At 35.5% G+C, this 16,183-nt stretch overlaps 2 protein-coding genes and 1 non-coding gene across 4 annotated transcripts; 1 reads left to right on the forward strand and 2 right to left on the reverse strand.

Annotated features, from left to right (window-relative positions):
• The first annotated feature begins 662 nt into the window (after positions 1 to 662).
• Positions 663 to 8,429, forward strand: LOC122292064 (respirasome Complex Assembly Factor 1-like). Its single transcript, XM_043100260.1, has 4 exons — positions 663 to 1,089; positions 1,513 to 1,616; positions 7,897 to 8,026; positions 8,142 to 8,429. Exons 1-4 carry the CDS (start codon positions 979 to 981, stop codon positions 8,178 to 8,180), a joined length of 384 nt encoding a protein of 127 aa, XP_042956194.1. The 5' UTR covers positions 663 to 978; the 3' UTR covers positions 8,181 to 8,429.
• An 839-nt stretch (positions 8,430 to 9,268) lies between these two features.
• LOC122292063 lies at positions 9,269 to 11,999 on the reverse strand. Of its 2 annotated transcripts, none has more exons than XR_006236840.1 (7): positions 11,604 to 11,999; positions 11,287 to 11,349; positions 11,113 to 11,199; positions 10,508 to 10,745; positions 10,193 to 10,306; positions 9,985 to 10,083; positions 9,269 to 9,571 (listed from the first exon to the last, which is right to left on the reverse strand). XR_006236840.1 is itself a non-coding variant. In XM_043100258.1 (7 exons), the coding sequence occupies exons 1-7, from the start codon at positions 11,826 to 11,828 to the stop codon at positions 9,485 to 9,487; spliced, it is 873 nt and encodes a 290-aa protein (XP_042956192.1). In that variant the 5' UTR covers positions 11,829 to 11,998; the 3' UTR covers positions 9,269 to 9,484. The 2 variants fall into 2 exon arrangements, 1 of the variants encoding a protein (XP_042956192.1); XM_043100258.1 differs by having other exon boundaries at positions 10,233 to 10,306; positions 11,604 to 11,998.
• Positions 12,000 to 12,131: 132 nt separating this feature from the next.
• Positions 12,132 to 12,203, reverse strand: TRNAG-UCC. Its single transcript has one exon. It is a non-coding gene; the product is annotated as a tRNA-Gly (tRNA).
• Between the last annotated feature and the right edge of the window lie 3,980 nt (positions 12,204 to 16,183).

Below are 16,183 nucleotides of genomic sequence, written 5' to 3' on the forward strand. Positions count from 1 at the left end.
CGATGGTCACTGTTGGAACCTAGACCAGTGACCACTAGATGATACTGTAGCAATACCCTTTACATAAAAGCTTATATAAAATTTGTAAAGATTTATATCTAACATTATTATTTTGACTTAGACTTTTAGTTATATAAAAGTATCACGTTAATTGTTTTATTAAAAAATTTGGTAGTACAATGATATTAGTTGGACCAATTTAATGTAGTGGTTAGGTTGTTAGTCTAGAAAAACGGGCCTTAGGGCTTAGTTCTAGCTCGGTTGGTCAATAATTTTTGAGCAATCCAATTAGAACGCGAATCTCCATATAAAATTTAAATACTTTTTAAAAAAAATTATTTATGATTTTATCCACTCTTTTCAGTACAGGAGTAGGTAATGAATATTTGTAAACTGTAATTAAATCAAACTGAGATAAATATTAATTAAACGGATTTTATTATTTAATTTTTATTCAAACACGAATTTACTCATAGAATTTCATTTAATCTTTTTTTTTTTTAAAATTTTCCAACGTATTCACAAATAATTTAATTAGTTTATTATAATAAGAAAACATAAAACAGAAATTTTCGCTTAGTAAAAGTAAAAAATTCTGAACAGCTCCATATTGGGCCGCCAATTACAGGGAAGAGTGGAACACGTGCGGTCCAATTTTTACGAACGCTCTCATCGAGTCCCTAGAGATCCAAACAGCCTTTTCTTCTCTTTTATTTTATTTTTTTTCAGCTTCAACCATTCCTTTCCTTTCCTTTCCATTGCATTCCACGGTTCAGTGCTCCTTTTTCTCGCTCTGTTTCTATGCCAATTGCAAAACCCTAACGTGCTCCAAATTCTCAACCTTGCGGCGCTGAGCCGCAAAGCTTAAAGCCAAGAACCATCAATTTACTGATACTCCGCATCAAAGCCCTTTTGAAACTTTGGAATTTGACCTCCTTTTTGTGTGTGTGTGTGTGTTTTTAATAAATTTATATCGGAATGAAAGAAGGGAAATCGGTCAAATTCAATGTTCAACCGCAACACCAGAACGGTCACTTGTCACCGTTCAAATTCACCAAGTTGTTGGATCCGGAAGCCTCCTGGGACAAGGTATTTTACTTTGAATCTCTTACTCGCTAATATTGCTGACCATGCGGAATGAAGGAAAACTTGAAATCCTACTATTGTTTTTCTTATACATACAAATTAAAACCTCTATTTGATGTAAAATTCCGAGTGTGTGACTATTTTCTACGACGTTTTTCGGCTTGCAAAGGCATCATCAGCATTTACGTTCTTCGTTTTTGAATTTGGCTTAATATAAAAAGCACACGTACAAGTGTTTGAGCATAGGCAAACGGGAACTCACTGAGCGGAAACTGCTAGAACAACTTTATAGCTTCGGCTTGCTCCATGGGCAACTTATCCCACTATTCCACCTTCAGATAGAGATAAAGATCACTATTTGCTACCGTGGTAACTTTGAGTTTAGAATTCGATGATTTAGCTTTTTTGCACTCCATTTGCTCTCAGGATCAATTGGGAGACGTATTACATTGGATTCGACAAGTGGTGGCCCTTGTTTGTGGGCTACTATGGGGTGCTGTACCTTTAGTTGGGGGTATATGGCTGGTCATGTAAGTTGATGCTTTTGCACTTTCTTAAGCTGTTTTATTTATTAGAAAAGTGGGAGCTACCTCTTACTTCGTTTATATTACAGTTCTTCCTTTCCTTTTCATTTTCCCCCTTTTCAGCTCACTAGTTCATATAGGTAAATCTTGTTTTCATTTTTTGGATGGAATCAAGTTTCAAGATTGTTATTGATATCAATTTTAAAAGAAGAAAAGATTCAATAGCAATTTCTTAACATTTTTATTGTTGTTTACTCTAATAGACAAACCTGCCATACCCTTATTTTGTTTGTTGTGAAGAATGTTTTCTTGTGAATGACATATCATTGGATATTATTTTGTAGTTCGTAGCTATGCATATCATATTTAACCTTGATGATAGATAGGAGGATTTTCTAACGGCCTTGTTCATTATGCAATAGTCCCTGAAAGGGATATCTGGATCCTGGGCAGAAATCTCTGGGTATATTTGGCCGCCATTTTTGGATTCACTTATTTTTTATTTTTTCCCCTAAATTTTTGGTGCATGTGTATCATGCAGTGGATAAGTCAGATTTTGTCATAATTCAGGACAGAGCTTAGGCATTCTGTGTTGGAGAAGCTTCACATTACAAGAGTTGAACTCTTACATAACGTGAAAAATCAGCAACATGTCATTATTTTGCCCCACTGACTCCCACTCAGGGGTTGGGTTTTTTTTTTTTATTTTTTATTTTTATTTTTTATTTTTTTTTGGGGGGGAGGACTAAAGATCTGCTGGAGACACTTGTTGTCCCCTTTTTTCTGATCAGTCACTAGTTGTTCACTTTTAAAGGTGGAGATTATGATGTTTAACACATAGTCAAATGAATTAAGTCTTTAGATACAACCATTCATTAATTTTGATCTAAGCAAAGTTTCACAGGCAAAGAGAAACGTCTATATTTGTAAGCTTTTATGAATTTCGTGTTGGTAGTGTTGGATGGACGTTTAGAGGTTAAAAAATTATCTCAAACATAATAATGTATGTATCATAAACAACATTAACTAGGGATTAGTCGGGACGCTGTTCCCGGACACTCGGTGCGGATAAAAAAAAAGGTATGTATGATATAACAGAAGGCTTACTGTAGTCAAAACTGCACTTTTCAGTAGATGGATGTATAGAATTGGGAATAATTGAAGTTTGTCAACTTGGCACATATAGGATTTACGTGAACTTTGTATGCATAAAGCTATCTTGGTGTACCCTTTCAAGCAAAGGCTTTGAGGATTCTTGAAACTGAATCAATAATGTCCTAACCAGATCGTGGGCTTGAGGTATGGATTTATGGTAAATGATTGCCTGTTTCCGTTGTGGAATGAGTGGTTTCTGTGACGTCCCCAAATTCCGTTTGGGATCGGACGGACATTTGAAGCGTCGAGACATGCAACACAAGGTTACCTGCCCCCGTTCATGACATATAAGATGCAATAATCCTAACATGCATCTAACATTATGCAATATTCGCAGCGGATAATTTTTTTTTTCTTTAGCAATACTATGCACCAAACTGAAAATATCTCAATACTTAAAACATACTTCATACATAAAGATCCATTGAATAACTAAGATCACAGCACTATTCCAAAATAGTTATGATCCAAAAGTACTGGAGATGCAACTCCATCGTACAAGTAGTAATTTAACTACTATATTAACATTAACGACGCACCGTCGTTCAGTCGACTGTGTCTAGTTGGTCAGCTCCTGATCCCCCTTCAGGTCCTGTAACAAGATCTACCATTCGGGGGGAATGGTAGTTGGGATTACCACAGTGAGATTTGATTACAAATCTCAGCAAGTTAACAAAAAACTTCCATACAGACTAATGATGCATGTATGACAGTAAAAGCATAAATGCATAATCAAATTCATAAGTAATTAAAGCATAACTTAGCGTACAACATAGCATAATTGACATAGCTTAAATTGAATCATGAACTGAACTTGACTTGACATGAATTTGATCTGAAACTTGACTTAGCATTAACTTGCTCTGAAACTTGAATTAACATGAAAAATACATACTCCACAGTTGTTGTGGCCCCATGTATTCTACACAAACTTGACTTAACATTAAAAATACATACTCCACAGTTGTTGTGGCCCCATGTATTCTACACATCACTATGCAGTTAAATACATACTCCACAGTTGTTGTGGCCCCATGTATTCTACATAAACTTGACTTAACATGAAAAATACATACTCCACAGTTGTTGTGGCCCTATGTATTCTATATGTAAATACATACTCCACAGTTGTTGTGGCCCCATGTATTCTACATAAACTGAATGTACTCAAGATGAAACGTGACTAGAATATGAAAAGACTGAAGCCCTGACATAACATAACGTGACTTGAACATAATTTGAAATACATAACCAACTTGAGATAGTAACATTTCGTAACATGGCATAACATATAACAGACAACATATTTAACATGACTTATTTGTAATGTATAGTAATACACGACAGAATATATTGTGTAACAGATAAAAATTGATGACAGAATAAATTCTGTATAATAGACAATTACATGATAAATTGGCATGGCATGACATATATGATAACATACATAAATACACTGTAATTCTTTTACTTAGCACACATACACAGTAGACTGCTAGTAAGTTAAAAGCTAACTTACCTCGATCTCCGTGTTTCTTATAAAACTTCAAGTACGATCACGAGGAACTGTAATTAGTGATTCTAAAAGTTAGAACTAAATCACTAATAATTTAAAATATGGAAAATACTAACTTAAAGAGTAAAATTTTCATTTTACTCTCTACATGTGGGAAAATGACCGTTTTACCCATAACTTAAGGATTTTGCATACTAACTTCAAAAGTTTCCAAAATTTACATTTCTCATGTAAATTTTGCCCTAAATTTAAATATCAAGTAGTAATTTAACTACTTTAAACGTTAATAACTAGAGATAGAGGGTTATACCATCACGATGCACATCACACGGTGCATCGCCATACAACACGGAGTACACTCCACGTGTACTCCCTTCCTTCTACGCCACACATCACTACATCACACGTCACACGACGCGTCGCTGCACTACACAGAATACGCTCCACGCGTACTCTCTTCACACATCATGCCATATCACAACTACGGCATCCATTTCATGTCCACACTTCATGGTAAAATTCACAATACTACAATTCAAGCCCAACACTTCACAACTACATTTCGCTTCACAACTACGCAGCGAACTCCACAATTATTAATTACGCAGTCTACGATTCAACCAATCAATTACTTTAAACGTAAATAACTAGAGATAGAGGGTTATACCATCGACGGGCTAACCCGTGCGTCGCTCGCTGCTCGTCACGGTTAAGCGTCGGAGGAACGTACGTGGCGGTAACACCACGTACGGTGGCTGTCCACCACGTAAAGTGGTAGTTTGGGCTTGAGAAAAGCTAGGCGTGGCTTTGGAAGGCTCATGGTGGCCTCGTGGTGGTCGAAGGTGGCGGAGCACGGCGGCATCATGCCGTGAACAGTGAATCCGAATGGTGGGTGTTTGCTTGAGGTGGTGGAAGACCATAGAACTTCATGGCAAGCTAGGGAAAGGTAGAGGAACATGTGGTAGAGCTGTGGTGGCGAGGTGGTGGCCATACGGTGGCTCACGGCGGCGGATCGGCCGTTTGAAGCCATTTTCGGCCTTGGAGAGTGAGGGAGAGTGAGAGCTCTACATAGCTCCGTTGGCCATGAAATTTCTTGGGGAAGTTCGTGGTGATGAGAGGAACAAGGTGGTGGTGGTCAAACACCATGGGTGGCCGTGTACGGTGGTGCACGGCGGTGCAACCGAACGTGTGTGTGTGGAGACCCATCGGAGAAAGAGTGAGAGTTAGGGAGAAAGAAGGACATGGGGAGGAAGCTCTTGACATGGTGGTTCCGTTGGTGGTGCTTGGTGGCCGTTTTGGCCGTGTATGGTGGTCCAAAGAGGTGAAAAATGGTTGAAGACCCATTTCTTTGAAGGAGGAAAGAGAGAGATCGGGTAGCCGATTTAACTCACCACCGGTGAGGTTGTGGTCGCCGGTGATGGAGGGTCATGCCGGTGTGGGAGGTGAGGCACGGCGGCCGGAGGTGGTGCCGGCTGGAAGCTTGGACCGAACGGCTATGGTGGAGGAACCAACAACACGTACGTCGGCCATGAAGAGGAAAGGGAGGAGAGAGAAAAGAGAAAAAAAGGAAAAGGAAAAAGGAAAAAGTGAAGGGAAAAGGATAGGGGCCTGGGTATTTAATCTCAGTCCTACACTTCGGGATCCTCAAAAGGATCTAACGATGAGTTTAAACACTGATTTGAAAACGCGTAAGTATTTTATTTAAAATAAACATTTTAATAAAACACTAAGAGAAATTAAGATAGAATATTATTTTATAAACTAAGGTTTATAAAATAATATTTTCTTCATCATTATATAAAATGATAAAGTATCATTAATTAATCAAAGTGCATAAAACACTTAAACAAAACACTGAGAGGAATTAAGATAGAATATTATTTTATAAACTAAAGTTTATAAAATAATATTTCTTCATCATTATCTAAATTGATAATGTATCATTAATCACTCAAAGAGGATAAAACCATTTAATTTAAATAAGAGTTTTCAACGTAAATTTAAACCTCTTAATATTTTAAAATAATTAAAATATTTAATATAAGATATTATCCACAATTATAATATTTTCAGAGCTCATTAAAATATTATAATTGTGCTACATTAAAACATACTTATCTAATAATACTGAAAATATATTCTATAGATATTTTCATAATATTTAAATATTCGTAAGCATTAAAATATCTATCTTACTTTGAAATCCACAAGATAGCTTTCAGAACACGCCATCGAGATACAGTACGTAGAATAAGTTTCAATACGTAGATCGAGGCTTGTCAGATAGACTGACTCTTGACACGTAGAACGAGGCTCAGCACCTACACCGAACCCTGACACGTGGATCGAGGCTCATAAAGAAGAAGAAGAAAGGAGCGGATATTACAATAAGCTAACTTATAGAGTTTTCACGGGGTTTCTAAAGTCAATAGAAATTCCTTAAATTAAATTTCTAGCGGGTTGTTACAGTTACCCTCCACATTAGCTGCTTTGCTTCCATGGACTTGATCATCTGCATGAGGTTTTGAAGTGTTGGGATACTACTCTTGTTAAGAAGTTCACTTGCTGTTCTGCCGACAACACTCTTTCCCCATTTTCACGCCATCATTGCAGTGGAGCAGAATGGTTTTATAGGAACTCCTGAATCATAATTTACGTATTAAACAGCAAGGATGCAAATTTAGATATTCATTTAGGAAATTGGAACTACATGTGCTTTAAATGTGAATTGTGTTTTACTGAGCCAAAAAAAATTGAATTGCGGTTTGGAAATCTTTTTTTTGATAAGTAAATATAATTGTGGTTTGGAAATCTGTTCAGCATTTGCTGTCCACAAGACCTTATCTGGTGAGTGGCTTGGAAGTTAGCTTTCAGTGTTTTCTACAAAATACAGTACGATCTAGACTGTAGGCCTTCGATGTTGTTAAATCTTCTATATATTTGGCCGCTTGTTAGATTTTGGAGTTTGACTCTAGACCCCCAATATCATGGAGTTTTTTCCTTTTAGGTGAAGTTTGTTCTACAACGCATGCTTGGTGTATAATGGAAGCGGTGGTTTGCTCCCCTTACTGGAGAAATGTCTTCCGGAGTTCCAGAATCACATTTTTGTTTTCAAGGGTTTTATCAGTTGACTTTCTGACTTTGACAGTTGATAACCTGAGCTCTTGAAATATGGGAAATGCCATAAAATGTGGACATTGTCACTTCTTGCAGTTTAAGCTTTCCCTAGAAGGAAAAAAAGTTCATTTTAGTACCGTGTGGACACTGCTGAGAACCAAAGTTTCAACTTGTGGCCTTCTAGTATCTCTCTATGTCTGATGATCCAAAGTAAAAATAAATAATATCTCTGTATATCCAGATTAGATGGATTAATTAATATTCCCCAACTTTGATTTGAGTTGGACCCCCTTTCTTTTCAACCACTTTCTGTGAAAGATCTCAACTGAAGCAATCAATGGTATCTGTATATCCAGTTGAGGTGGATAGTATTGCCAGCTCTTATGATCGACATAACTGACATAAGAAATTTGTGATCATATCATTGAAGTTGAGGTGGATAGTATTTCCATTGATCATATCATTGAAGAAATTTATGTGATAATTTGGGGTTTGCAGATTCCTTTTGATTTCCTCTGGGATTATATATGGTTATTATGCAATGATTCTAAAGATTGACGAAGAAGATTTTGGTGGTCATGGAGCCCTCCTCCAGGAAGGACTTTTTGCTTCCATTACTCTCTTTCTGGTACTTCGAGATCTCTCTCTCTCTCTCTCTCTCTCTCTCTCTCTCTCTCTCTAAAGAGGGAGAGGAGGATCTTGCGCATCCATGCCTGACAATTCTCTCTCCATTCTGTTTTCAGCTTGCTTGGATTCTTGTATACAGCTTGGCGCATTTCTGATTGGCTAGCTACCATCAATTCTGCTGCCACCTTTGTGTCACAAGTGATGTATAAGCAGTCTGACTCGTTTACATAACACACTCTGGCTTGTGCCCTGAGAACAAGGAGAAAATTTCTCATCGACTTATAATTTGCATTCTACTATTGATTACAACATTTAACATTGCTTCATTAACATCTCATTGGGTATTGCAATTTTTGGCCCACACAATTGATGATTATAACAAGCGAAAACAGTACTCGAGCAAATTGTAGTAGTTTTACTGTGGAATGTGCTCTATCTCTCTCTCTCTCTCTCTGCACATGATATTTCCTAAATGTGGCTTGTGTTTCTGCAGGTACAAAGCCTACTAGTTAGTTTCAAAGTTCAGACCTGGCTTGTTTTATTGGTTTGTCTTGAAATTTGTGATGGCATTCTGTCAATTGTATGTATGCTTCCTTTTCTTATGTTCCTACCTCCGCCCTGTTTTGTCTCTCTCTCTTCTTCTTCTTTTTTTTTTTTTTTCTTTTGGGAGGTGTTGTTTCGACATTGCTGCAAATCCAAGTTTGTTTTGGTTCATGAGGGTAGCCGGCCAAAAAACGGAGTAGCATTTGCAGGTGGGCTTTCAAGTTTCCAATGGCTCGATAGATGGAAAGGAACCGCCTGCAGAACCTTGTGTTTTTTCTTAATATGACATATCCCCCAAAATAATCTTGGTTTCTGCAGTTGAATGGCATTTCGTAGGGTTCACTGCATCCCGATTCAACACGAGCGCTGGATGGGTATAACCAAACCAGTTAGGCCTACTGAGCATCTCGTGATTACTGTAATTTTGGATTCCTTGGACTCTGAAACAGCCCTGTCTCTCTTCCCATTTCTTTCTTTCCATTTTAATTCGGATGTTATAACATGCGTTAAAGAAAAGATTGATCCAAATGCCTACAGCTGAACACATCGATCGATCCGCTCCTCAATTTGTAAGCAACGTGTTAGCTGCGCGTTCTACCTTCTCTTCCAACCGGGTGCGATTGGCACGAGTGTTGACTATGACATCTCCAGACTGAAGGGCTAACAATCTTGTGGGCACTTCAAGAACCAAATATAACTATTGGTTTAAGGCGGGAATCCATATTATTTTACTCCAACTTAAATGTAGGAGTCGTCTCATTATTTATTCTAAAATACAAAGATTCTAGCTATTGACTAGAAGCAAATGAATTTTTGTTAGAATGATCACCACCATGTCACCCTAAAATAGAAAAGGAGTTATGATCGGTGCTAATTTATACAATTCTTAGGAGACCAAGTCTACCAGTTAGAGATCTTAGAGCCAACTCTGCCGGTTTCTGCGTCTCCGTACCAGGTATATGCGGCCATAAACCCACCCTCTACCAAATCTTGAAGCTGATTGCTGCACAATAAATCAATATACGAGACAAGAGATGGTCAATAAAGACTACATCCACATGAAGCAAAACAGGTACACCAATAGATCAAGGTATCATTTAAACCGATAAAAGAAACATCCTTTTTTGTGTCCCTCTGCTAAATAGTAAAAATAGATCACTAGCATAAATAAATATGTGAACAGCTAAAATAGCAATAGCTTATGACGACAGTTTCTACACAGGACATAGAAGAAATAACAATTACTATGAGGTTCTTTATCTGACTTTCTTTAAGTTGTTAAAGAGAGAACCTCTTCAATATGAAAATTGTCATCTTAAATTATCAGTTTTTCATTAGCTGCATAACAAGAAAAAAAAATTCAGTTTTGTGATGCATAAAGTTTCCATGGCAAGAAATAGAAGCAATTTAGATTACCTCAACCTTGATGCGGAATTCTAACAAGCAACCACAAACATGACAATCAGCTCTATGGGGACTCTTATTGCATTGGTCTGGTCTCACAAATGCAAACACCTGCAGGAAAATGCTAATAAAGTTATTGAAAGTGTATAAATGCAAGCTGAAACATAGAATGCACAAGATAAATATAGATTATAGGGAAAAGAAAATTAACACAAAAAACCTGAGGGAACTTTGCACAATACAACATATGATAGACTGACCTCCTCCCCACAATTTGGGCATGCCCCTTTAAGTGCTACCAAGTCATTCCTCCAAAGGCCTTGTAGCACTTTAACTGTGGAAATGGATGCGTAAGTAACATTTGCAGCAACAGCAAGAACCAAATTGAAGGTATTCTTATCCAAATTCTAAGTTTAATCCATAAAGCCAAATAATTAATGTCCCCACTGAAAAAGCTCTAATATTCAGGTGTACTAAAATGCCTTTTATTTTCCCGGAATTGTTATGCAAGGATCTACACCTTACAATGTATTACCTGAAGCTGATGCAATTGGGTAGCCAATCACAGAACCCAATGCCATAAAAAGAATGCCATTCAAAGTGGCAAGAAACTCCAAGACAGGTGCTTGACTGCTGTAAAACGATCCTGAACTGTATGCTTCTTGATAAGCTAGGCCAACTGTATATATCATAGGCACCATACATGCTGAACTGCCAAATACAAGAAACAGGATCCATATGCTCGCTAATGCAAAACCCTGTGATAGATCTTCCTGTCCTACAACCATGTCACGAAATATTCAAGTGGGAGAAAATCCAATGGCCTAAACACCAACCAAAATGAATTATCCCGACCAATATATCGTATATGATGCCGTATCGAAATTCAGTTTCCTATTGACCAGATGGGTCATAGCAAATCATCAAAGGAAAATAATTTTCCTTTTGTCAGCCAAAACAGAAAATACAAGGTCATCACAGCTCCTTTGGAAACAAATTCCCTTTTACTTTCCTAGAACCATAAGGGAGGAATAATATTGACACCATTCAATATTTACTTAGGAGTAAAAAGAAGAGACGTGCAGTAAAAAAACATTGCAAAATTCACAAACATGAATAAATGATTCTATGGAGAATTACCTCTGCATCTGCATAGGTTGATTGCCGCCTAAGACTACAACGAGGGTACTTGATAATGGATTTCGAACGATACCACCGTAGCTTTAACTGTTATAATTATTAGCCACATAAGAGCACATTGTATAGACCAAATGAATTCAGTTCAAATTGACTAGAAAGGCGTATGAAACTTGCCTCTACTCTATCAAACATGTCATCAACTATCAAAGGTTCACCGCTGTAATACGCGTCCCGTGCCTACAACAATTACAGGCAAATTCAGCATTTGAGCTTCACAGCGAAACCAAGAACCACAAAAAAATGAAATTCGCAGGAATTAAATTGCAAATAACATTAGTAGGTATGAGGAATCATGAACCAAATAAATCGCTAATTATTTCAAAAGATTGAGATTCATTTCCTCAACATTTTCTCGGCAACCAAACACAAACCAGAGTCAGTAATCAAAAAAATTAAGTTACTAAGAAATCAAGAGAACCACCGTAACCTACTTGACAATAAAGAGCTTCTAGGGTTTCTTGGCTGGCGGTCTCGATAGGGCCAACGAATATGCAAGAGGGACCCTCGGCAAGGGCGTCTTTGCAGGTGGGGGATCCATTGGCCTTGGCAGAGATCCGGACCAAAAACGGAGCTGCGGTGCGGTTAATTCTGGAAAGTTCGAAAACGGTGGATCCGATTACGTGCGGAGTGAAGGAGGAGGCGCTCGTGCCGGCCATGAACTGTGGTCGGGAGCTGTGAGCGAGTGGGTGAACGTGCGGTGGAGATTACGTATTAAAGTTGGAAGGAGAGAGTCACAAGTTACAACCACAGGAATGAAGTCCCCACGTTTTTTGGTTTTTTAACGGCGAACGTGTTTTGAGTCTTTGACGAAAGCGTGGGCTCTGAGGCTGTGGTTTGTTTTCCCGCGTTAAATATCTCTTCGGTGGGGCGGTGTTTGGAATGACGTCGTTTCTCTTTTTTTAAGACGGCAGCGTTTTGTTGTAAAAGAGAAACGAAAATGCGTAAAAGAGAAACGAAAATGCGTTTGCCGGGAGTCGAACCCGGGTCTATTGCTTGGAAGGCAATTATCCTAACCGTTGGACTACAAACGCTGTCAATGCACTACTAACAATCTATATATCTACTCATAAATATGTTTATTTTTTCATTCTCCATAGGGTAATAATACACTTATCACTATTTTACCGCTTGTAGTGTATTTATTTTTTTATCATTTTCTTTTAAGTATTTTTTTACCATCCTTAGCCATTAAGAAAAAATTTAAAAAATATATAATTTTAGTGATAGTCACTTACTTAATCATTAAGTAAAAAAAAGTTTAAAAAAAATTAAAAAATTAAAAAGAGTGATAAAATAATGGTAAGACTATCATTATTCATGTTCAAATTACCGATATGTTGCATCTTGATCCCATCGTATTCCCTTCCCCCCAAACAAACAAAAAGACGTTTTGAATTTTATTTATTTAATTTCTTAAAAAAAATTAAATAAGCTGACGTGGCATAAGCCGAGCCCGTGCCGGGGTCCCAGGCCGGTTGCGTATAGCATTTTTCATGTTCAGTTGCAAATGTTTTTCCGTGCAGACTTGTAAGGAGATAAAAGAAATGCTTTATTTTCTTATAAAATGTCTTGATTGTGTGTCCCGAAAAAATTTTTTATTTAGTGGTCAAGAAAATAGTTTTTAGTGATGTTGTGAGTTTTTTTTTTTTAATTTAAGAATATAAAAAAATGAATGAAAAAAAATCATAAAAAATAAAAAAATATTTTGCTCTTCTGGGATGTAGCACTGCTCGTAGATAAATTCAAGAAAGAATAAATTTATTTGCAAATGTTTTTCTTTGACACACCAAACTAACTGCTAATGAAACCTTGATAGTTTTTATGAATGTAATGGATCCTAAAATTAATAGTGTATTACACATCGAATTTGTAAATAGCATGAAAGTTTGAAGTCATTTTGAAAAGGAAAGTGCATTTTTTGGCCAAAGCAAAATTGTTTTATGTTTCAAAATACAAGAAAAGTATTTACATGAACGTTTACGGTGAAACAATTAGTGCATCCAAAAAAATTAAAAATTATATTATAATATTTTAATTTTAATATTAATTTTAATTTAAAAATTATTCCTATCATTTTGGAAAGTAAAATTATTAATTAAAATTTTATACCACCTTGTCAATTGATAGCCTATTGAGGGCATGTTTATAGTAAGTAAGATAAGAATTTTGAGTTGAAATGAAAGTTTAAAATATTATTTTTGAGTATTATTATTGTTTTAGAATTTGAAAAAATTAAATTGGAATTTGAAAAAATTAAAATTTTTATTATATTTTGTATGAGAATTTGAAAAAATTATAATAATAAGATGAAAATTTTGAATTGAGATGAGAATATTGAGTTGAGATATTTTTACCAAACATGCCCTTAATCTTTTATCAATAAATTATTAGTTTAGAGAGGATTTTATCAAACTTAATTTTACAAAACATGTCTCAAATTCTTAGAAGCAATTATAATTGTTATTGTCAATAAAGTAATATAAACAATCTAGGATTTGAAAAAACAAAGTGGACTCATGCCTATTCAAATGGTTATATACAACTTTTTAGTTCTTCTATATACAGTCGGGGTGCATAACCGCAGGGGAAGTAGCAATGCCACGTCAGCCGATTTTATATATATTAAAAAAAAAGTAGTGACAAAAAATAGTAGATCATGCTATTTATAATTTTCATATTGTATACTAAATAATAGTGACAAAAACTGATTGTACCCTTAGAGTGAGAGTGTGTAAAATAATTCTTATGTGGCGATATGATGCAAATTTGGATCACTTCATGTCTCAATATCAATACTAGAAACGAAAATCAGATGGAGAAGAGAAAAAGTTTCATTATCATCAAGTGACTCAAAGCCCAGTAGAATTATAAAAACAGATATCCCAAATCAACATATAGATCTAGAAACATAATTATAAACGATACTCAATCAGAAAAGAATTCATGCTAATGAGTACGTTTTTAGTAATTAGAGAATATTACTAACATTTTTATAAATCAACGACTTAATATGAAAATAAAAAGCTTGATCCTAAGCTAACAGACTCCAAATAAAAAATAAAAATAAAACAATAAAAATCGAGTTTTGAAAAGAAGAGAAAAATTTGATAAAACAATTAGAGAGATGACTAATTACATTATATCTATATGATACTTTTGTATGTGTTTTTCAATCACTTGATCAATCTTGAGCAAGTCTATATGGCAGCCGTTACGTACACAGCACACTGCATTTGCCAGCATGGTTTTTTTTTTTTTTTTAAATGCAAAATGCACGGGAAAATCTTCTCCCCGTCCAACCTGGTGCACGAGAAACTTTGTGGTACACTTTCACTTAGCTTTTCTCATCGACCAAACAAAAGTCTAGAAATATTCACCAACACCGAACTAATTTACCTAATATTGCCGAGAAAATGTAAAAAAACTACTACCAACATGTGATTTTTGTCCCCAATTTCTAAGCACCTAAACAAGAAACGGTGTAGTACATGACCATTTTGGATCTTTCGGAGGCGATAAGTGGCAGAACCAGAAATTCTACATTGGGAGGGCCATATTAATCTATGCAATGACGAAGATGCTTGCATACATGTCTATGTGTATATATATATATATTATACACTTTGTTGTTTATAATTATAAGAAAATACATTATACACATAATTTATTTTCATATTCATTTAATTTATAAGAAATATTTTTTGGATTATATATTTTTTTACTCATATTTTCAAGTTTTTAAATTTAATTTTCAGTGGTATATTTTTGGTATTTTTTATGTATGTATACTTATTTTCTATATTTTGAATGCAAAACTTATGAACTTTAAGAAAATATAGAAATTATTTTTTCATACTTTTAAGAAGACTGAAAAATTTTAGATGGGATTAGAAGAAAATTTCATATTTTTAAAATATTTTAAGAAATTTAAAAATTTTTGAGATCAATATTATTTTTTATCAAATTTTATTTGAATTTAAAAATAGTGATGAAAATTTTTTTTTTTTTTTTGGGAGGCTAGGGGCCATGGCCCCCTCTAGCCTCAACGTGGTTCCACCACAGGAGATGATCGTGTTGCGTCGGCCTGGGCTCAACATCTTGATCTTAGTTCTGAAAGCAAAGCTTCCAGAGATAATCGACGGTGAAGAAACTAGGAACAATGTGTTCTTAGAGGAGGCTGGGAAAGGAACAAGAGATGCAGGAATAGAAGGGAGCGAAGAGAGTGTAGGGACCAGTCCAATCCGTGTAGGCGGTGGAGTTGGAAAGAGAGAGCGTGGTGGTGGCGAGCTCGTTGAAGCTGAGATGGGAGAGGATTGGAGGGAGGAGAGATGTGTTGGAGAAAAACGAAAGGGCTTGTGGTTTTGTTGGTGTTCTGGATAAACTGAAAGGAGACATGGACTAAATTGAATCGGTGTGATGTACAAAATAAAAATCGGTCACTGTTTGTAATTTTTCATCAATTGTTTCTAATCGGAACTCTCTCTTTGCCATTTAAAAGATTCTCCATGAGATTTTTTGGGGGGCCTTCTTTCACAAGGGCGACTGCCTAATTTATAATACGGAGAAAGCTGGCAAACATCTAGCCGTTTTAGTTTAGTTAAGTTAAGTTGAGCGGAGTTTTAAAAGTTAAATAAAATATTATTAGAATATGATTTTTTTAAAATTAAATTGTTTATTATATCATGTTTGAAAGTATAAAAAAATTATAATAATTAAATGGGATGGGATAAATTGACTTGGATGATTTTTGAATTCAAACAAAATCTGAAAGATTCTATGAAAGTGGATTTTTTTTTTTTTTTTTTGTTTAAATGCTGGCAACGTGTGGTCGAGTTCCGAATATGCCCTAAAATTAGTCGTTACATGGACATACAGTGTTATAAAAAAATTGATACTATTCTAGTTAGTTGTATTAATTTTTTTAATACACAATTAATCATATTATTTGAATATATAAAAGAGTATAAAAGTTATTGTAAATAAAATTTTTGTATATATATATATATATATA

The sequence above is a fragment of the Carya illinoinensis genome, chromosome 13, assembly GCF_018687715.1.
Source record: "Carya illinoinensis cultivar Pawnee chromosome 13, C.illinoinensisPawnee_v1, whole genome shotgun sequence".
NCBI classification, from domain to species: Eukaryota; Viridiplantae; Streptophyta; class Magnoliopsida; order Fagales; family Juglandaceae; genus Carya; species Carya illinoinensis.